At 39.2% G+C, this 24,160-nt stretch overlaps 1 protein-coding gene across 1 annotated transcript; it reads left to right on the plus strand.

The window, feature by feature from the left end:
* Nucleotides 1–2,533: 2,533 nt before the first annotated feature.
* Nucleotides 2,534–10,774, plus strand: slitrk2 (SLIT and NTRK-like family, member 2). Its single transcript, XM_072396249.1, has one exon. The coding sequence runs from the start codon at nt 3,393–3,395 to the stop codon at nt 6,096–6,098; it is 2,706 nt and encodes a 901-aa protein (XP_072252350.1). The 5' UTR covers nt 2,534–3,392; the 3' UTR covers nt 6,099–10,774.
* The last annotated feature ends 13,386 nt before the right edge of the window (nt 10,775–24,160 follow it).

A 24,160-nucleotide genomic window follows, 5' to 3' on the forward strand; every position in this document is an offset into this window, starting at 1 on the left:
TTCTGTGATCTGAAAATTTAAAAAAAAATTCTTTATGAAACTCCTGAACACCATATGCTCCAAACTAAAACCACCAGGCTTTTTATCTGCTCTCAGTTCAAACACCTGCATCTCTGATTGTATGAGTCTGCATTAGTGCCTATAGAGCTGGAAACTTGCATATCTGGAAGCGCACCATCAAATTTATATTCAGGTTTTAGGGCAACATATGTCCCCATTCAGATTATGTCTTTCTAAAGGAAGGCCTTTCATATTTCAGCAAGATATTGCTAAATTGCATGCTGCATCTGTTACAACAGCATGGTTTCTAAGTAGAAGAGTTTGTGTGTTGGACTTACCTCACTGGAATCTAGACCTACTGAATGAACACATTGGACAAATCATTACACATAAAATACAACAAAAAATTACTGTTGAGAAGCTACAATCCTATATCAGACAACTACATTGCTCTCCTAAATATCCAGCAACAACTATCTGAAGTTCCCAGACATTTATGGACTGTTTTTAAAAGAAGAGGGGTTGCTATTCAGTGGTAAACATTGCACTTTTAGCATTTTATCTTTTCTTTGACCTATTGTGAATTAAATATTGTTTTATGAGATTTGAAAATAATTGCATCCTTTTTTTTAAAATATATTTCTAGGCACTTTATTTGAAAGTAGGTGTACAGGTAAGGAGGCAAAGAGTGGGGGAAGTCATGCAGCACAAGGGCTAGGTTGAGGAACAGCCTTTGTATATGGGGTGCCACCTTAATCATTTGACCTATACGGTGTCTCAACAATAATTGCATTCTGGTTTTATGTACATTTTATATAATATCAAAAGTTTTTTTAAAAACTTGGGGTTGTATGTCAGTAAAATATCTGTTTTATGTGTCCACCAACCATGTGGAAGCCAGTCTATTTTCTGTACCCACTTAATCCATTTAATGGTCGTGGGGGCAGGAGCCAATCCCATCTGCCATTGGGCGAGAGGCAGGGTACACTCTGGATGGGTCACCAGTCCATTACAGGGCTACACAGAGACGAATGACACAAACAACCCTGCAAGCTCACACTCTGTCATGATCATGCTTTACTATAGTGTTTTAGTGGTTTCTGGGTCTTAGGAGGGGCTGAGCAGGTTCCAGGAAGTCCAGCTCTGTTGTTTTGGCGTCTGCACTTGGGTCCTTTTGTGAGTTGGCTCGGCCCTAGTCGTGACACCTTCACCCCTAGGGTCAATTTAGAGTCACTAACCTGACATGCATGTTTTTGGATGGTGAGAGGAAGTCAAAGTACGCATGCATACAGCGAGAACATGCAAACTCCACACAGAAAAGCCCCTGCCAGGATTGGAATATTCGAGCCTCTTGCTGTGAGGTCATGGTGCTAACCACAACACCACATGGAAGAGGGATTGCTACATAATAATAATAGAATCTCTTTATTGTTCACTTTGAAGGGATTTTTATACAACAGTGCAGTCACAAATTCTTATTTAACAGAGCTCCATTTCCATGTATGTTGATGAGAAGGACAAAATATGTAAAAACTATTACAAATATAATAAAGATAAACAAAAATAAAAATAAAGATTAACAAAACTGTAACATTGACTCTATAAAAGTAGAATTTTAAAAACTGTCACATTATATTAATCCTTATTACATGCTATGGGAGTGTACTGTGCATGTGCAGCTGTACTCATGCATGAGAAACAATCGTTTTATTTTTCTCTGTAAGCTGTCATTTGATTATAGTGTATCAGGTCTCATTCGTTTATTCTCTCATTTGGCCCAGAAGCAGGAGATACGTGCTATCTTTTGAGTTTCTTGTATGACTTTCATTCCTTCTGATAATAATAGTATATCAACAGGCTGACACGACATGGGGCTGTGACATGAGAGATAAACACAGAAAACAATATAAAGCAGTCGAAGTGAGAAAATAATGACTCTGAGCTTTTCCTGCCTCCTAGCGGTGTCAAAGAAAATAAAAGGAGAGGGAGAGCTCTGCATGAACCCAAACGTGAGAGTTCCAGAAATATTATCGGCGCGTTTGTGTATTATGATATTTTCTGTCATTTCACCTTTCAGCTTTTCAGGTGTATCGTTCATGTTAGGATTATGTCTATCTGTGGGAAACGCTTATCAGGACCTTTTTCATGCAAAATGGAATCTTGTTGGGCTTTCAGGTTTATTGTGTTAGAAATGCAATGATATGCGGATTGAACACTTGTGACTGGAAGGTTTAATTAAAAAAGGGATTCTAATTCTAAAAGCACACAGAATGATGTTACAGATAGAGTCACTGGATGGTTTGGGAAACACAGAACAGTTCAGCTCAGTATGAATCCACTTTGTTTTTAAAAACAGGTTATTTTTGAACATGAGGATTTCTCTCAAGAGCATCTGTACATGTACATGTGTGATCGTGTGTGCATTCTCATGGTGACGGTGTTGATGACGTAAGGGCCCCTGGGCTCTTCTCTCTCTGTCTCTCTCTCTCTCTCTCTTCCTCTCAGTCAGTCTCTCACACACAAACACACACTCTCACGCAGTCGGGCAGCAGCAGCAGACGGTCAGTGCTGCTCTCAGTGTACGGAGGGAAGGAGGAGGACGACGGCACAGACTGTAGTTATGCCTCTGCTCCGGGGATATACGTCTCCTCCCGGGCGCTCTCTCTTTCAAACTGCGCAATTCTTTTTCTCCTTCTTTCTACTCCCGACTTCACTTCACCTCGCCCCATGTTTTGGAGAAGACGATAAAGAAAGGCAGCCGTGCGTCATGGTGCGCCTCTGCGCATTATTTGTGGATCTTTAAAATCAAGGTAATTTTGTGTTTTTTCTTTTGCCTGGACTAAAATTAAGCGGGTTGTTTCCTTGTGGAGAGGATGAGAGGGTGCGATTCGCAGCCCGTGAGTCCCTCTGAGTATTTGGCTGTAGCTGATGGTGATCTGCGTGAAGGTGCTGAATAAATCTGGGCTGCCTGGAAGGAGAAAGGAGCGGTTTTTTTCCGCTTCTGACAATGTGCCAAGTCGATCAACTCAGGATCCCGTTGATTTGCAGTGGTGTCCCTTTTTTAAATTTTAATTTTTCCTTACCGGGACTGATGTCTTTTTTCTCTTTATTTTCTATTATTTAGGGGAATTTTTGATGATCAAAGTGAAGGTCAGTGGAGAGATTTGCGCAATCCCTGCGCGTCGCGGTTCCATTTTGACACCAAATACCAGCGGTGCGTCTGTTGGCTTGTTTGTGTGCGTGTGTTTTTATGTGCATGTGAGCGCTTCTGCCTCCTTTTTCGCTCTGTCTCCACTGTGAGTACTCACTCCCAATTTTTTGTTTCATCCAAGGCTCACACAGCGAAGTTAAATGCTGGATCTATATTTCAGCTAAAATTTTTGGCAGTAAAAATGCTGAGCGGCGTCCTCTTTCTGAGCGTCCTCACGGTCACCAGTCTGTCACCGTCCGAAACGGAGAGCCGCAAAACTTCAGCATTCAAAGACATTTGCAAGACGCGCTGCGCCTGCGAGGAGCGAGAAAATATATTGAATATCAACTGTGAAAATAAAGGATTTACCACCGTCAGTCAATTTCAGGCGCCGCCAAATAAAATTTCCCAGTTATTTCTAAACGGAAACTTCCTGTCACGGCTCAGCGCCAATGAGTTTGTCAATTACGGCAATGTCACCTCGCTGCATCTGGGCAATAACGGCTTGCAAGAGATCAGAATCGGAGCATTCAACGGCCTCCGCTTTCTGAAGCGGCTCCACCTGAACAACAACAACCTAGAGGTGATTAAAGAGGATACATTTGCAGGGTTGGAGAGTTTGGAGTATTTACAAGCAGACTATAATTATATCAGCGCCATAGAGCCGGGCGCTTTCAGTAAGCTGAACAAGCTCAAAGTGTTGATTCTAAATGACAACCTGCTGTTATCGTTGCCTCCTAACATTTTCCGCTTTGTGCTCCTCACCCACTTGGATTTACGCGGCAATCGGCTCAAGATGCTGCCTTTCGCCGGGGTGCTGGAGCATATAGGTGGCATCATGGAGATCCAGCTGGAGGAGAACCCGTGGAACTGCACCTGCGACCTGATTCCACTCAAATCTTGGCTGGACACTATCTCCGTCTTTGTGGGGGACATAGTGTGCGAGACGCCGTTCAGGCTGCACGGCAAAGACATCACTCAACTCATAAAGCAGGACTTATGCCCGCGTAGGAATGCGGGGGAGCGCGTTCACCCACCATCTGACTCGTATTTTCAGGGGGGCCTGCCCCCTACCTACCACCCCGCTATCATCACCCCCACCCGCGCTCCAAAAGCTTCCCGTCCACCTAAAATGCGCTACAGGCCTACCCCTCGCATTTCAAAGGACAGACATGTTTTTGGGCCTATAATGGTTTATCAAACACGATCCCCTGTTCCCATGCTGTGTCCCAGTGTATGTGTTTGCACGTCACAAAATCCCGACAGCGGACTGAACATCAACTGCCAAGAGCGGAAGTTACATAACATTAGTGAGCTGAACCCCAAACCCTCATACCCAAAGAAACTCCACCTGACAGGTAACTACTTACAAGTGATTTACATAACTGATCTGACTGAGTACAGCTCTCTGGAGCTGCTCCATTTAGGAAATAACAGGATTGCAGTGATTCAGGATGGTGCGTTTGAGAATCTCACAAACCTCAGACGACTGTATCTGAATGGGAATTACATTGAATCACTTTCTCAATCTCTGTTCACTGGCCTGCAGTCCCTCCAGTACCTCTATTTGGAATATAACATCATAAAAGACATTTTACCACAAACATTTAACTCTCTGCACAACCTTCAGCTGCTTTTTCTAAACAACAACCTATTAAGATCTCTCCCTGACAACGTTTTTGGGGGCACCATGTTGACACGACTCAACCTGAGGAACAATCATTTCTCCTACCTTCCAGTTCGAGGTGTTCTAGACCAGCTATCAGCGTTCATCCAGATCGACCTGCAGGAGAACCCCTGGGATTGTACGTGTGACATTGTGACACTCAAAAACTGGATGGAGCTTTCCAGCACCAGTGTTGTGGTCAATGAAATCACTTGTGACTCGCCCTCAAAACATGCAGGTCGTCTACTGCGCTCCCTTCGAAATGACGCCATATGCCCCGAGCCCAGCGAGGTTCCTCCACCACAGCGTGCACCCCCCACAAAAGCCCCAACATTAATAAGTCCCGGCACTGAAGCCACCACCCCCTCTTCTTCGTCCTCCTCTTCATCTTCTTCTTCTTCCTCCTCTTCTTCTTTTAGCTCAGTTAGTCCCACTGAATCCCACATCCACACACCCGAGTTACACCCAGAGGTCCCACTCTCAGTACTGATTCTTGGCCTTCTTGTTGTTTTCATTCTGTCAGTCTGCTTTGGTGCGGGCCTCTTTGTTTTTGTTCTGAAACGGCGCAAAGGGGTGGAGCAAGTCTCTACAGGTGCCAACAACCTAGATCTCAACTCTTTTCAAGTGCAATATGGCTCATACAACCCTGAACCAACCCAAGATAAAAGCTCTGAAAGTCACGTGTATAACTATATTCCTCCACCTGTGGGCTCCATGTGTCAAAACCCTATTTACATGCAGAAGGATGGAGAACAAGTGGCGTATTACCGCAACTTGAAGGAGCTCAGTTTTGGGCCTCTGAATGCAAAGAAGGATGACGTTCTAACCCGCAGCCCTGGGGCCTACACAATCAGTGCAGTGAATTTTATGGAAAAATCACCAACGTCATGTGGTTTGACAGCCCCAGAGCCTCCTGAGATGCTGTATCAAAATTTAGGGGAGAGGCCCAACAAGGAGCTCCCCACAGCAGCAGGCGCTCCTCCTTTCACTTACAACTTTTGCACGTTGCCTAAGAGACCCTGCATTGTGCCCCCCTACGAGGCTGCTACAGCCCGGCGACATGTCACCAACCAGGACAGGTTTAACAAAACTGTGCTGTACGGGACCCCAAGGAAATACTTTGGGCTGGAGCATCCTTCCAAAAACAATGAGCACCCTGCACTGCTGCTCCCTGGGAAGCTAAAAACAGAGCCGGACTACCTGGAGGTTCTGGAGAAACAGACTGCGATGAGCCAACTGTAAGATAGCAACCATGACCCCCCCCCCCCCCCCCAGGTTTTGTGCAGCATTCATAATAATCACACACTTACTGTAATATCCCTCTCTATATATCTATCTTATCTATCTGTGTTCTTTCCCACATGAAGGACTGGAGGTGAACCAAAGCTTTTGGTGATCTTTTTTCTCTCCTTTTTCTTCTTTTTTTCTTGTCAAGATGTATAAAAAGAATATAAGAAGTATATTATTATGCAGTTCTATTTTTTCTCATAGAAAGAATAAATTATTTCTTGTTTTTCTGAAAAATTAAATTCTAAAAGAATTTGATGACGACAGGTATGTCAAAGGCGGGATAGTGTACAAATACGGCTGTGTGCTTTTCGTGAATTGTATTTTATTTTCCCAGTGACACTGAGAACATATGAAACCATTATTCTTTGTAGAAGCCGAAACACCACAGATTGACATTCCTGTATATATTTAGGCTACGCAGATAAATGGTGAGTGTTAAACCATAAAAGAACACCTTTTCCAAAACCCAACAAGAGGCAAATCTCATACGTATCCAGAAAGTGCCTTTGCACTCAACTATTTTATCAACAATGCTCTTTGCAAAATGAAAATGTCTTCTCTTTTTTTTTGGAAAGTGCTGTATTTTAACAAATCAAATCTTTATGTAAAATTACTTATTTGTTCATTTAAAAAGTCAAAAAATTAACTTGAGTGTGAAGTAATATATTGGTTCTTAATAGGGAGAATCTTATTATCTTTATTTCATTATGAAGTATCTTTGGAAATGTACAACTTACAGAGAATATTGTATGCTATGGGAGCTAATATAGAGCGGCAAGATTGCGCCATTAAATTTTCACTGAAGCACTTTGTCAAGATTCTGAGTTTGAGGTAATTTTTATTGAGTCTGTGCATGAACATTTTTTGTGTATTTTGGTGTACGGTGGCCATCTGTGTGTGTTGAACATAGAGGCTGCTTCCAGCAGCTCCTTCACTCTGATGAAATGTGATAGGCCCCTAATGACTGAAGACATGGCTTCTTTCTTTTCTATTTCCATTGACCTATAGCTGCTTCTTCCTTTCTCTGACCTGTAAGTATCAGTTCTCCCTCTGAGAATCCCCACCCACCGTTGTTGTGCTCATGCCACATTAACAATGTAAGGGTTCAGCATTCCCTTTAATAGTGACAATGTGTGAGGATATCATAGCAAGCTGTAAAGCGATTTCAATGTTTGAAAAGGTACTGATTATCTTTGAGAGGGGAATTTAAGTGGGAGGATGTGGATTCTTCTTTTAAATAATTGCTGCATCCTGGGCTTTGTAAGCTTACATAGAGAAGAACTGTAAATGTAGCCATTAACAGTAATGGGTATCACGCTTGTGGATAAGCAATGAAAGAAAATGTGTCGCTGCTGAAAATGGTGGGCAGTGCAGCAAGCAGAAAAAGCACCGTTTAAGAAACATTCCTCCACCTCTCACCATTTTAAAAACGATGTGGATCAAAGGAAATGGACTGAAAAATGTTGGTTCATGGACCTTGTTTTTAGTTCTATAGAACAGCTGAAAGTAGTGATGTCTTTCTTAAATAATCGGTAACAGAGAGGGTTTAGAGAACTGTGAATTTACATTACAGTGTTCCATACCAAGCTGACGTGAGATAATAGTTTGAGAATATGTGTTCATAATGTGCTTTGTGTGCTGCTCTTTGTCTCAGCTGTGTGGATGAGTGGAACCCCGTTTTCTGCCCCTTAACTCATGTTGACATTGACATTTTCTGTTTCTTGTGAATGGCCCTCAAGCAGCCAACCCCCCCCCCCCCCCTTCTCTTTTATACATCCCTCCATCTACCCCCGTCCTTCACTGCCTTCTCTGTCTTTTGTCTTATGTTTTCTTTTCTTTTTTTTTTGGTCCTCTGCTGGCTATTGTGTCGCTGTCCACGGTGCTGAAATGTTGATGGCAGGTACTAGGTTAGGCTGTACTGAAGCGGGATATTAGCAGTTTGAGAATTGCTTGCTTTGTCCCCAACTTTTAGCCAGCTCCCTCATGACAGCTCAAAAGTCTCAGCAGAGACAAAAATGAACTGCATTTTAATGCATTTTTTAAAATTCACTAAAAAAAGAATGTAAAGTAGACATTGAACTAATGTGTAATAACTGATTTATAAAGTCCACTCTGAGTGGTTAAATGACCGACTGGCTGTGAAAGAGCCTGCAGATTATACAAAACAACTTGTTTGTAAAATTTAAAGAAATCAGCATGAAAAACCCTTTTATACCAACAGAAGGTGATGCAATATGTGCAGCAAACCTTGAAGATGTCCATAAACAGCATATTCTGAAAGCAATATATTTCTGCTGATCTTTACTTTTGTAGCTTCAGTAGTACAGTTTAGAGCTGAGCTGATTATGTTAATGAAGTCTCTGTGTTCTCATCAACATTGTTTCCATTAGTGACACAAACAAATGCCAAAACATCACAAATAACAGCCAATTTAGGATAAACAGGGATCATCGTTCATCTACCTCGTGCATTCTCAGGATGGGAGATTGGATCAAAGTTTTGGTGCTATGTGTTTTCTTAGCTAGGTGACTTTTTTGAATTGGCTTTATATGAATGAATTGGACTAATATGGAATATAATTAATTTGATTTGATTGGTTTGAATTCTACTGTATCTTTGAAGTGCCTTCAGATGACATTTGTTGTAATTTGGCACTATGTAAATAAATCTAATTGATTTGAATCTCTTTTCCCGTCCGTCATCACACATGTTGTCCCACACTGGATGCAGAGCAAGATTAATTTCCATCCATCATGTGAAGAACTGGGACACTTAGATCAGCAAATCCCTACAGAATCACAGTTCTTCCATGATAGATTGTTTCAATAAGCTGGTGTTACCAACTAGGAACCCTGCTTTCGATGGGTAAGCAGAGTTTTGCAATAACATTGTTTGCAGCTAAATTGTGTTCCTTGAGTGCTGCAGCACTGAACACCTGGAAAAAAAAACTTTAATGTTGTTCAGCTGTTCCTGCTGCATGAAACAAACTTATTTACTCCAAAGTTTGATATCTTCTCTACCTGCTCCCTTGTTCCTTTTTTTAAAGTCCTTTCTTGCTTTAATGCATTTTAGTTATGGGGCCCCTTGGTGCCATAACTTCTTTTCAGACAGTGTATTGAGTTGCTTTCATCCATGGTTTCTTGTGCAAAGGCGCACGGCAAACAGGGGAGATGCTGCGGTAAGCAAAGCTGTGAATGCTGTCATACGGGCTTCCTTTTGAACAAGCTTTGCCATTTCAGCTGCTGTGTGAATGGGAGTCGGGAAGAAGGAGGGGAGGAGAGGGGGAGAGGGGTCTGGAGAGCTGTTCATTCCTCCTCTTTTCTGAGAATGGAGTGATTTTCCTTCCTTGGGCACAATAGGTCCTCTGTGTCTTTTTAGTGGCAGTGAAGGAAAGAGAGAGGGAGAGCATTTACACACATACACACTCTCACACATGCACACATACACAGGGGATATAAGGGAGGGTTGTAACATGTGCAGCCTTGCACACCAATGAGGAAGCTTTCTCCCTAGAACACTCTCTTCTCTTATCTTGCAACCCTGGGACTCTTGTACATGTGTGTGTATGGGGGGGGTGGGGGGTGGCCAATTGTTTGCATTCATTTATTCATATCTGAATGCCAATAACTCTGCAGAGGTGGCTCTCTTTTTTCCCTTCTATAAGATTTAGATGTATAAATAAGTATTTTGTGAGAAACACTCTCCCCCTCTGCCACTTTCTCCCTCGCTCCCTTCCCCCTCATTCGGTCTCCCTTCTCTTGACTGATATGATAGAGGTCTATAAATCGGCATTCTTATACTGTGGCTCACAGTGTGGATAAATGATTCAGTGATGACTTTGAAGCATAAGGGCTGTTGCTTTCAGTTGATTTATAATAGGTGTTTTGGGACCTTTCTTTGTATACATAGTGAGCTTTCTGACTTTTTGTGCATTATGCTGTGTGTGTGTACGTGGCACCAGCTCTTCAAACACATACGATTTTAATCATTTTACTGCAGACTGCTGCAATCCATTCTCTTTCCCTCACTGCTGCATGCTTGTTTGTATCCCTGCTCCATCAGCCTGTGCAGCCGTTCCCCTTCACTCATTCTCAATTATGTGTGCGTCATCCCCTGCTGTCATTGCTTACTGTGAGGTATACATTTTCATTTGAGCAGCCGATGTCCTGTCTCCATCTCTGTGATGTCCTCTAAGTTCCCTGAACTTGAAACTAAACATTTTAACTCACTTTCATATTCAGTTGAGGTGGATGTTAGGTAGGTTTTAACTATTTGGCTTCTTGAGAAATGAGCCATCAGTTCACAGCCTTCACAGCTTTAGTGGGTCCAATTCTGCGAAAAGTGCCTCAGTTGTTCTGCCAATTAATTTTAGAGCAACAGATGGCAGGAAAGTGACTGCATCATTTTTCTGCTGGTTCTCATAGATTTTGAAGATTATCAGGCTCTTTTTGTTCTGAAAAAGTGACAGCTTTTGGGCTAAATTTATAAAGTTGCATTGGCTACCTCTTGTAAATTGTTTCTACTTTTCATCAATTTTATCTTTTCGTATAGATGAAATTACCTCACTGTGGGCATGGGATATGTGCTGTAATGTTTTTTTTTTGTAATGAATACTAGCTCCTATGTGAAAACAACAGAAAAGACAGTTCTTCTTTCAAAAAATGACCCCATGTGTTGTTTGCACATTCTGACCGAAGCAACTCTAATTATGCTAGAAGAATATGTCATCTCGAGTGGTCATGATGGCAACTGCATGTGAATGATAAAAAGACAACAGTCATATGAATAGACTGTTTTCTAACCTCAACCAAGCTGTTTTGATTTCTAGTTGCAAATGATTTTATTATTTGTAAAATTATCGTATAAAATGTATTTTACATCTAACCTTGATTGTTTTATAACCCTAAGAAAGTAGTTTTGATTCTAACTCCAGATGATTCCTAAACCCAACCAGGAAGTGAAAAAAGTGTTTTAAAGTATTGCCATTTGTTGGTCTTGAACTCACATCCTAAAATTTCACAGACATGATTGATTGAAAGCACAATTGCACCATCTCTAGATTTTGTGGCTTGTTAAAGGAAACACTCAAAAATTACATTTCCTCTCACGTGAAAATGCTGAAATGAGTGGTTGTTTACCCTCCAGCCACTTGCAGGGTCGGTACTTCACAGAATTAAGTAATGGGTTTCAGTCAAAGTAAAGGATATTTAGGGGCACAAAGGAATGACCTCTATAGTTCTTTATGATTGGATAATTTGTTGGCTTTCAAAGGTTTTTTTTAAACTGGGCCATCTCCACAACACTTGAAGACCTCTCCCATTAGCATTACAATGTTTGCTGAGCCTGAGGGCCTTTGCACACAGTGTGTTTTTTTTTTGTTTTTATTTATTTATTTATTTTTTTTATCAAATCTGTCTTCTGACAAAACATGATGCACAGAAATCTTGCATGAGTCTGATGTGTTTTCTTTGTTGCAATACAAAGCATGATAGAGCCATCAAATTAAGGATGGCTATGCGATTATCCCACTTCTTTAGAGTAGGGAAATAATAAATAAATACTGAGTCTGTCTCATCTGGCGTCAAAAGAAAGAAGAGTTGCATTAGCTGATAAAAGAGCTGTGAAATTTTTCCAATCAGTATGTCAGTCAAGCAGATTGAGAACCAGCTGGCAACACCAGTACCACAATCTCTTAAACTAATGTCTTATTCACAATAGATCAGAAAACACCACATCACACATTTTGATTGTTCAAGAGCATATTAGCTCATTTTGAAATTGTTGGCAGCATCCTGTTTCAAAAAGTTGTATGGGACCCGTTTCCAATGTGTAGCTTTCCCTCTTCTTTTAACAATAGCCCGTTAGTGTCAAGGAACCGAGGAAACCAGTGGCTGAAATGTTGGAAGAGGAATGTTTTCCCATTCTAGTCTGATATAGGATTCTAGCTACACGACACTCCCAGGTCTTCTTTGTCATATTTTGTGTTTTATGTTGATTTGGTGAAAGGTCCACTATGTAACCATGCTGTTGTAATAGATGTGGTAATATGATTTAGCACTGTCTTGCTCAAATATGCATTGCCTTCCATGAAATGTTTCTCTAAAACTCGTATATACCTTCCAACGTTGATGGAGCTTTTCTAAATGTGCAAGTTGCCAGTGCAATAGGTACTAATGCACCCCCAAACCATCAGAGATAAACAGAATTCTGATAACAAGCTGTATGGTCTCTCGTTTTTTAGCTTGGATGATACACTGTCCTAGATTCTCCAAAAGAATTTCAAATTTCCATTCCTCTGACAACAGAACTGTTCTCCATTTAGCCTCTGTAGCGCCTCCGGAGAGCCTTAAATGAGCTTTGGCCTGTTGAAAACAGATGTGTTTCTGAATTATGTTCCTATATGACTTCTTCTTTGTAGAGAAGTGATTTAAAAGAGACATCATGTCTTTTTTACTAGCTGACACAATTTCTTCTGGTCTAAATGATATGACTGTGATATGCCCTGGTCATAAAACAGTAAAGCAGTACAGCAGCTTCCTTTTGCCCTAATTAATTACACCTCTATTTAAGCAGATCATTTTAGGTTGGGGAGGGACCCACTTGTCTTTTGAACAGCCAACACATACCAGCAGCCACAAAGCACAGAAGATGGTAAATGGAGTCATAGTCACTATAATCACTATATCAACATGCAATCCAGTGATTTGTGTATAGATAGATTTTAAATTGACGCAACCTTCTATTAACACTTGAGTGACATTAGATTAACCTGATCAGCCTTAAGTAGGTTTAGTATTTAGTGAAAGGACCTTTGTGACCCTTTTAAAGTGTTGCCATTTTGTGTGTGTGTGTGTGCATCACACTTGTGTGACATGATACAGATATATCACAGAGTTCTTCCTGTGAGCATATTTGTGGAAGATCTACTATTTGACAGAAATGTGACTACATACCACGTGTTCTAAGCATCTGCAACAGATACTCATGCATACTGATGTGTGTGATGTTAGCTAAACTGCTCTCCGTCTGTAATTTAGAGAGGGAAATGTAGAGTGTGGCGTTCACTCCTTGTTATGTTGCATAGAGGAGAACCGTCACAGTCAAAGACATGTCTGCTTTGGATCTAAGGCAAGCTCCACTTAGGTGGTCACATGTAATCAAAATGTAATTACTTTGTTCACATCTAATCAGCCAGCCTGCTTAGATATTAATGTTGACTGTTCTTGATTAGATTATTGATTTGCAGGTTTTCATGTCAGCCAGCACACAGCCACATTAACTGCTCCCTGGTTTATCTGGTCTCCTTTAATGATTACAGATTATTTTAGGCCAACACATTATTAAAATAGTACAGATAAAAAGCTTCACCAGCAATCATTTCTATGCTAATAATGGATCAAATGACCGTGCGTAGTGTGAAAAAGCTTAGTGTGGCCGTGCAGACTTTATTCATATTAACTTTGCTTGTAAAAGCAGAAGGTAGCTTTCTTTAAAGTGAAAAGGCAGACAAATGTACTGTAAACTTGAGGCCCACACAAAATATTAGAGAGAGTTAAACATGTTAGATTCTATACGAATGCTCCATTTATTAGATACCAATTGCTAATTATTTCGATTTATTTTGAAGGAATATGTGAGACAATAAAATTCAGGCCAAATTCCATTTTTTGCATGATTAGCTAAATCTATCTAAAGTTGATTCAATCCAGTATCAGAAAGAACATTGAATGGCTACGTTGGGCCACAGAACAGAACATCACAGTTTCACAATAAAGGCTCAAAAGATGTACAAACACTTCAGTATGTTTTTCTTCCTCACTCCCCTACAGAGATGGAGCGCAAGTTTTGCTATAGCGGCGATGTTGGTGTTTAGCATCTTTATATGTTCGTCACATTATTGACATTCCCCTTCTCATTTCATTGTAGTGTACACATTCATAAATATTTGTTTGGGCATTTTTATGTTTGAGGAGGAAGGGAAGGGTTAGACTTCCATGTTGGAGAGCCATCCAACACAATGTTTTCAACTGCCATTTTGCTTTTCAACTCTGCTCTGGCACATAAATGGTTAAGAGTTAGGTGTGAAAAATATATGTTTAGGGTTAAAATCAAGGAGGTCAAGGTTAGGTTACCATGTTTCAAAATACATGTTTCATAACCGTACATTTAACAACAGCCTCGAGAAGCATTGCCATTCACACTTTGTGGACATATGAATGCTATGCTGCCTTTCTCTGTTTTATAGCACTTTGAACTTTTGAACGTTTGATCATTTCAGTCCAACAAATAAGTATTAAGGATTTATCTTCAAGATGCCTTATAGGGTTTCCTGTAAAGTAATTATGATAATTATGTATACAAGAAACAAATCAGGGATATAAAATATATTTTCCCTCATCTCACTTATCAAAGACTCCACTTCTCATTAAAATGGATCTGTATTTATTGAAAAGTTTATTTCTACTGAACATCTTTGCAGGTGCATCGACTGTGAAATCTGAGCCTGCTCCATCGTGATTGCTATCAGTAACAAACTACAAGTGAAACAATTCTAGCCATCAATGATGTTCAATGATTCTCTGGGTCCAGACCTTATCCACTTCATTAAGTTGACTTATCTGATTGACTTGGAGCATGAAATAGCTGAATCAAGCCCCACCTAATGCAAGGTAAATGTATCTATGTAGCACATGTAAAACGAAAAAAAAGTACTTAAAAAAAAATTGAAGGTGTGATCTAAAAGACGTAAAAGTTGACACAGAGCTGTAGTTATTTTGAAATAGCCATTTAAAATTTTAAATCATATTTATTAGAATAACATTTTGTGGCCAAAGAAATGTGAATAACAAAAGTCAAGGTACTTTAAAGCAGATCAGAACCCCTTAGATTTAAGATTCACAAACTTCTCAATTGTTGCTTTAACTGCACCGAAAGTTTCTTGCCTCTGTTTTACACAGTTTTACACCTATGTAGCTTGACTTGTTTAACCGCCATAACATGTTTCAAGAGAAAGGACTAAACCAACTCAAAAAATTGGTCCAAATATATCACCTTATGAGAGACTTGTCTTTGTGAGCTGTTGCAAATATTTAAAGGAACACAGCAGTTGACTGGCTAAATGCAATCCCAATTCCAAAATAATTGGGACACAATCTTATAAATAAACACTTTCTAGACAACACAGTAAATGTTGAAATTGAAACACTTTACTATATATGTTTTGGGCTTTTTTATGCCTTTAGTGGACAGTTGAAGAGAGACAGGAAGTAGGGGGTAGAAAGAGGGGGAATGACATGCAGCAAACCGGGACCAACTGCAGCGAGGACTTTAGCCTCTATACATGAGGCACCAGCCCAACCCACTGCGCCACGACCACCCCCAAACACGTTACTATTTAATGAAAAATAGTAACTCATCTTAAACTTGAGAGCAACAACACAAAATGAGATTTGTACAATCATTCCAGTCTGTTAATTTTTATATTCTAAACAGCATCAGAACTTTTATTGGAATAGAAACTATATAATACCATATAATACCAATATTGGACCATAAGTTTCTCTCTAAAATAGATTTTTAAAAAGTCAATATCACTTTGACACTTATGCATAGATTTTTTTAGTATACGCAAGAGGAGGAACTAAATTCCATTGATAATGACAGTTTTTCATGAAACATTTGAAACATTTGATTACAGTGTTTTGTCTTACCGGCACAAAGCCCTGCTGCAGCATGGAATTAAACTTTTACCAACAGGATGTCAGAGGGGTATCACAGAAATGTATTTGGCACAGAGACCTATCAGCTTCTCTTTGTTCCCGGTATCTTCAGGTAGGGATGATGTATATGACACTGACAGCAGCACATGATTTCCAGAGGGATAAGAAAGGTTTAGCTTGTCCGGGTAAAGGTTTTAAATGTCAGAAGTGCTTGAAGCAGTCAGGCAGATTCAGTGCCACAGTAGTCTCAGGTCTCCTGATAGCTGATTATTTTCGAACAGGATCCTTCTTGAAAAAAAAACAAAAAAAAACAATTTAGATTAGAGTTATAGAATTATTTTGTATTTCATAATTTTGTGTATATGATGGCTAATATCTTCTGGACCAGATCAGCTTCTATGCAACATAAGTTGTTAAAAGCAGATATAGGAGAAAGCCTCAGATTGAACATTAAATACGCCTGCTGCTTTTTACTTGGATGAAATGTTTTGGCAAGAGAGAGGAGGCTCATTTGGTTTCAGGTCATCTTATCTCTAACATGCTGCTTTACTCTGGTCAAAGTTCTTGTACTTTCCCCTATCAGCATACAGTGTTGGATATCAGAGATGTTGAATCTGAATGTATTTATTTCAGTCCAGCGAAGTGATACCACTTTGATCCAAAGTGTTTTTGGTGTTAGGTATAAGGAGCTGTCCTGCCAGTTGTGTCTGACTACATCTGTAGTGTGAGAGCATGTGTCATTAACACAAAATATCAGTATGTTGACATTGTGAGGTTGACAAAATATGTAGAGAAGAAGCTTTTTCTTTCCATTTAGCCTCATTTTAACACTCTTTAAGCCAAATACACTATTGACCTTCTGATATACAATCTTTTGCATCTACACTACCTAACACTTGTAGCACACTGTGTGGCTCTATCTGGATAGGATATTCATTTAGCAACAGGATGTGATAGACATGTTTCTTGCACTGGATGGAGGTTTCAGGCTGCTGTTAGGATTGGGTTTTTTCTTTCTCCAATCTTGGGTTTGCTAGAAGGCCAACTGAGCTCCACAATCGAAAAAAAAAAACCTTCCTGTGACAGGAAGAAATAGAGAGAGAGAATCAGTTACATAGAAAAAAGGATTGCGGATAGAGTGGTTAAGATGTATAGAGGTTGGGAAAACAGAGATCCAACAGGATGGTGGACTGAGGAGGAGGGAGAGAAAAGGCACAGAGGAGAATCAATAGATGCAGTTCAAGAGGACGATTGGGCTTGGTTTTGCTGAAAGGAAATCCTATCCATGTGTGCGTCAGAATGTGAGTGTACTATAGTGTGTTTGATTGTGTAACTCTAGCAGTGCTGCTGAAGCCCCAGGTTTCTTGCTCAGGCCATTGGTGTTCCAGGGTGGTTTTCTTTAATGCTTCGGTGAAAGAGATAATTTTTTATACAAATTCTTATATAGCCAAAAGGTGTGAGATACAAGTCAGGTAAGGAAAAGAAGAGATTGAGACAGAATGGGATTAAAAATGAAGAGATTGTACCTCAAGGCCTGTCCAGTCGTGTGTAATTAATTTGCTTTAATAAGGATGCCTCAATCTAAATCACAGCAGAACTACAGTAGATCTCGATGAGGTCTTGCTGCTGAATAGAAGCGTGCTTTCAAATATTTTCAAAATGTTCGACTTTACCCGAATATGAGATGTATTTGACCTCATTACATTTTTCTTGATTAAAATGAACCATACTTTTTCAACATGATTGAGGCTGGTTGCCTCAAAGTGACACATTAGCAAAGCCTCATCAGGTAGAGTGCAGGGAGCAGACTGCATGTAGCAGGGTCATTACTCTTTGCAAAGACTCTGCCCCTGGTTAGCCTCTGGAAATTATATTCAACATGTACAGATACATTTTATTTTTACTTTTTCTACTATGTAAGCTGAATATGTCCAGAAAAAAAATGAAAATAAAGGTTAAAAAAAAAGGTTTGTTAGAAGCCCCCCTCCCTCAGGCTTTGGATTGGAAAAAATGCTTTATCACTCCTTATGTGGTTTAGAGCAACATATTCCCCCATGTAATTCATCAAATTATCATAAAGTACTTAGTGTCAGACTTGCCTGACAGTGAGCTAAATGGGCTTCGGGGTCTCTCAGCATCTGGGGCCCTGAGGTATTTGCCCAGCTGATTATCCAGTTTTGTGAATCAATGTCACTCTCAGTGCAGATCAACATTTGTGTGCACATGGAGTAACTTATCAAGCAAGTATATAACATGTTAAAGTGAACATACAGTGTATACTGACACATCAATAATTTTGTTAATCATTTATTGTTTTTAAAAAGGACAATTTTACATATTTTTCGCACATTACGTATTCTGTAAATGATCTGTCTGACTTTCATTTTCTGTTTTGTTTCTCCCCAAGCAAAAAGAGCCCCTCTTCATTGTATCCATCAATGTTTGTTATGTGATGTGCTGTTTAAAAAAAAACACCAACAATTCTGATTGCATATAACTTTTTCCCATAAAATCTGTCTGGGGCAAATTATGCCAAACAATGGCACTAAGTCACCTGGATTAAGCTAAAACACATAATATCTGGCATACACATGGAAACCACACAGCAGTCATGATAAAAGGTTTAATTCCTTTGAGTCAGTTTATTGCTATAAAGCAAAAAAAAATTGAGTTAATCAATAAAAACTTAAGTCAAATTAAATTATTAAAACAAAAGCAACAAAGAGATAACTGAAATCCAACTGTTTTAACCACGACTTAATCCTGAGGTCAAGAAAAAAAACAATAAAAAACTGTATTTTCATATCGTGTTTTATTATTTAATAATATACTTAAACAAGAATATTTTAATAACTTTGAAGGTTTTGATAAATTACTCACAAACATAAGTTTAAGGTGAAAACATGGTGGGATGGAGGGAAAGAATGGGGGGGGGGGGGGGGGGGGGGGGGCAAAACAGTGGCCTTCATTTCTTTCTATTTCAAAAATGGTATTTGCTGACCCGTCGTATACTTTTTATATGGTAAAACATTTTAAGGGACGTGACAGGTCTGCAGTTCTTTTGTTTTTGGAGGTGGACAACAAACCAATTTTGATTGTTTGCCATTTTAGTACTTTGCCTCCGTTTCCACCAGCTCAGCTCAAGTGGTTGCTTTTGTACTCAACACACATTCACTTATTTAGTTGATTTTGTCTTACCAAAACAGACTTCTTTTCCTTCTGTCTAACATGAATTTTTTTCTCCTTCACTTTCCCCTTTTCTAACTTCTTCCTACATCTGCCCAATGGGATCTTTGGAGTCTCCCGATGAAGAGATGATGATGAATGGGCAAGCCATCAGTTGTAAAATTAATCAAACTTTCCTCCAGGGTGTGTCGCTTTGATGGAGTTTTAGCCCAAGATTCTCTGCCTACTATTTAACCTTTCGGTGTGTCTAATATAATTGGTAGTATTGAATGAGGGTAGGTCAACACCAAATGCAGACATTGCCGAGATTACAAGTGGCTGTTGGTCTGCTCTCCACTTTAAAATGTTTCCACATAGCAGCCATGCTGTCAATATCCTGCCACAACTCCTTTGAATAGTCTTGATTAGGTGTAGCTGATGTACTGATGGAAATGTACTGAACAACCACGATACCGTTATTACAGAAAAAAAAATGCCTACATCTGCACCCCCATACGATATTTGATATCAGATTGGGACATCTCTAAGTAATCCCTCAGGGTGGAGAAAAGACAAAACCCGAAAACCAGAAAACAAATCATCTGCTTTCATCACATGATGCACAATATCATTGGAAAAGGAACATCTGCAAAAGTGAGCTTTACAAATCTAAAGAAGACTCCAGTATCCATCATCCAAATCATCAAGAATGGCAAGAAGTTCCACTCCAGAATGTGAAGGAAATAAGCAATAATACATAAGATTAAATACTGAATAATATCAACACTAATTTTGGTATCATTTATATGTTTAAGACTAAATGAGGTTAGACTTTATTGAGGATTTTTACCAATTTGAGATGAATGTCAGTTTCTCATATCTTTGCTGTGGTCTGCACTCGTTCTTATATACCTGGCATGTGAGCTGCTAAATTCTTCAAAGATTAGCAAGTTTCTAGCACTGTTTACTGAGCAGGGAACATGCGAGTCAAACAAATCTAATTATTCAGCATATTAGAAACACACCAAGACGTGTTGTGTGTATTTGTTATGTATTATATGTTTTTCACATGTCATAGCACGCTATTATCTCTGAAAGCGTGACATGAACTATTTGATGCGTCACTTCAATGCAAAAAGCCTGTGTAAAAAACATGCGAAATGTAAAGAATTCCATGCGAATATCTTGCGCAGAAGAGCTTTCATACACAAATATGAACTTGAGCTCTCAGATTTAGAAAAAATAAGCACATCTTTTATTTAGAATTTGTCTAAATTTATTGTTACTTTAAATTCAATGTGCTACTTGGATTGATTAAGGTGAAAAATCCTCTTAGGTTTCTACACAAAATCAGTGTCAGATTAGGGTTAGACAAAAAACACTACTTAGGTTCAGGCAGCAAAAAAATACTCAGTGTTTGTTGGAGAACAACAGAATTAGATTTTGCTCTGAATAAATGAATCCCAACTATTTGGTGAGTTTCTTCTAAACCAGTCAAAGAAAAAAGAAAAGTGTTTTATAGCATTTCATGAAATGCAAAATGTAGGCATGTTACCATTTAAAAGGGAAATTTAGGCATGCAACAATTTTGCCGAAAGTTTGTTGTCAAACTAAAGTTTGGGTCTTTATCATGAACCTGCTGGACCAAATGCATTACATCATTAGACTGTATGTGCAGTGCTCTGTGTGCCCTGTGTGTTAGTCATTTGTTGTTACCATGGGGATTCCTCCACTGACCAGATTCCCACAGAATACAGTCTGTCAAAGAAAAGAAGAACTACAGGCTTGTGGTATCTGTGAGAGTGTCTGTTCCTGAGTGTAAACGGGGAGTTCTGCTACACCTTACACTACTAGATCTAATATGGTCTTAAAAGACTAAATTCACTTTTTTTATCACAGGCTGCATTTCCTTTAGCCTGAGACCATTCAGATTATATCCTCCTGAAAGGTTAAGGTGACATTTTTGGCCCACTACTTTGAAAATGATTTGTTCTTGATGATTCATTTACTTAGCTTGTACATTTTAGAACAAATTTTACTTCCTCCATTTGATCTGCCCTCAGGAACCCCTTTAATGTAGTGGTCAATGGTCAATATCAGAATTTTATTTCATTTCATCGATAAATCTCCACAAAGCAGTCTGCAAAACAGGATTTCCCTTTTCTTTTCATTAATCTGCTCTAATAGCAACCTAAACTTTCATTTTTTGCTTTCCTCGTGCTTAAAAGATCACAAGCCCTTCAGGATGTTCTTTTACTCATGGGAGTATCTTAAGATAACTGTTTTAAACAAATGTGCACATATAAAGAATTCCTTGTATGTGTCCATGTATTTGGCAAAATAAAGCTGACTCTGATATAATTTGTGAGGTTAAATTATTCAATAACACACAACATATATCTATAAGTAACAAAATGGTGTGAACCTCAACAATTGGTAGTTAATTTAACTGTAAAATGAAAGTCATAAGTTTGTAGGTGGGCCCGTTTTTATTCATGAAAAGTGATTCATCAAAGTCTGAGTCTGTCAATCGTGACCTGAATAAAGAATATTTCTAAAGATCTCCCAGTTAACAATGAGACAGAAAAGAGAATGAACTTCATCAGTCCTCGATGTGTGTATTTAGTGCAGAAGACAATTCAAAGCCATTGCTACCCTTCTGAAGAGTGGTCCACATAAAAAGATCTCTCCAAGAGCAAGATGTGTAACAGCTGGCTAACCCAGAGTAAACTCTTGATTAACTGTATAACAGTGGTCTTGGAGGATGACTAGTGTCTCTAAACCTTCTTTGGAGGGACAAATGAAAAAAAAAAAAGAAATTGAATAATTAGTCACAGTTCAACTTGCTGCGCAAACACCACTTAAACACCAAAGAAAAACACATTTCTGTATGAATAAACTCTAAATATAAACATATTGTGAAATGAATTCTGAATGAGTTCCAATGTTTGACTCAAAATGCAAAACAGAGCTTCTTAAGTACTCTCAAGACATGAATTTCATTTTCACATTTAAACACATCAAGTATCCAGTTGTCATCCTTTTTACAAAACATCGCCTAATTCCATCATCATCTAGCCTCCACCATTTCACAGCCATTTTACACTGCTTTTTTTTTTTGCTGTTTTCAAAGTTTTCACACCTTCTAGTAAATGTGACTGAATTCAATGGCTGAGACCTCAATATTTTTTTTTCATCTCATTTACACCCAGGTTGGGTGTAAATGTCTGCAAACAGTCCATCACACTGATGGAGATGAATTTGGGGGGGAGGAAGGTCGCTGATAAACAGGATAACAAAGAGGGGAAGGAAAAGAGAAACAGTAGTCTTCTGTAGTCATTCTCTGCCACACTTCTCAACTTAACTTCTTTCACTGTCCCTCAAAAGTATGTCCCCATCACATTTCCTCTAGACAGTCTGTCAAATTTAATGGCTTTCCATGTCATTTCAAGTATTCAAATCAAGGTGAGGAGAGGGAGAAAAAAGGAGTGAGATTACTTCTGTGAGATTATTCACACAAACTATTACTATTTCTAATTTCCTCTGTGCACCTCTTCGCTGAACTCTATTTGGTTTCTATAATGGATTCTTACCATTTAATTCCCTTTATAATTAGCTGCCTTTTATTCATGGGGAAAGTTTTAACTTTTGATAGATGTCCATAAGTTTTTAATTGTTAAGACATCTTATGAGAAAAATCAGCCATCGACTCTATATACTTTGGATTTTTGGCTTGAATCTGCAGAATGCCTCCGACCTCCGAGTCAGTCTTTGTTTTCCAGGATCCTGCTTCATAAAGTTAACCCCAAAATCAGCTGGATTTTTTTCACTTAACTAACTATGAAGTCTGAACTTATTCCAGCTATTTGTCTATGAAATGTCAGAAGCGCGAGCCAGCATGTCCATGAACTGGTCCCACGGTTAATTACAATTCCTGCACTCAAGTGGTGATTCATTGGGCTGCTTGTGTGAGCTGACCTTTGTATGGAGCAGCACCGACCTGGGAGCACTAACGCTGATATGTTTCCGATGATGTTGAAAGTGAGAGAAACGGAATAAGATAACATGCGGTTACAGGCATGCAACCTTATACAATTTAGCTTCCTTTTCTTGACAATTAGTCTCTGGTTAAAACATATATGAATATGTTCATATATGGTAGAACTGGAAATTGCATTGGGACAAAGGATGGCAGTGTGATCTGCTTACTGGCAGAAATATAGGAGGAATCAGATTAAAATATTCATTAGGGGTGTAACGATTAACTAATACCAACTTGAACCAGATCATAATGTCAAAGATATAATTACACCTGAAGAGGACTCCTGGAATGAATAAAATGTACAAAGACTAGTAAAGGACTATGAAGTGCAGCCCATTTAAAATTCACCGATCCCTCTTTTCCGAATGAGGACAAAGGTGTAAAATACCTGAGACATTTTAGGCCATCTTTCTTTCATAGTAAAAACTTTGAAAGGTTCAGTTTTGAAGAAGTCAGATGAGTTTTTAGACAATTAATAACGACTTGAGTTTGACTTTCAAGGGTGCTGGAAAAAAAGCACATGGCAAAGTTCACGTTTATTTGCAAGCTAGTAGACATTAAGTTTAGCATGTGTGTATACAGAAACACACACAGAGAGACACACACAGGCAGAGGAAATATTTTTTTAAGTATAGCAAGAATCCCAGAGAGGCTCCAGCTGGTCGTTCTCATTTTCGCCAGGGAAGGGGTTCTGTATTAATGACAGCATGTCAGTTTGACATGGTGTGTGTGTGTGTGCAGGCATTAGTCTGGCTGTTCAGCCAAAAGTGTGCAACTGCATGCAGTTCTATTCCTGTCCATGTGTCTGACTGTTGTAAACAGTCAAATCTTTGACAATGCTGTGTGTCTTCACTGTGTTTATGAGTGTGTGTGTGACCAGTACAAGTGTGTGACATTTGATACTTTTGACAAGGACCTGTGGGAATATTACAAGTCCATATATCAATAAAACACCCACAATCCCCCACAGCCAAAGGCAGGAAATGTCAGACTGGGGTGATATATGGAGGATAACAAGGGTTATCCTCCATCTGTGTCAGAGCACAATGTTTTGAATGATTTGCTATGAATCCTTCCATTTTCTTTAC

This window comes from Leuresthes tenuis, unplaced genomic scaffold (assembly GCF_036924035.1).
Source record: "Leuresthes tenuis unplaced genomic scaffold, fLeuTen1.0.hap1 SCAF_11, whole genome shotgun sequence".
NCBI lineage: Eukaryota > Metazoa > Chordata > Actinopteri > Atheriniformes > Atherinopsidae > Leuresthes > Leuresthes tenuis.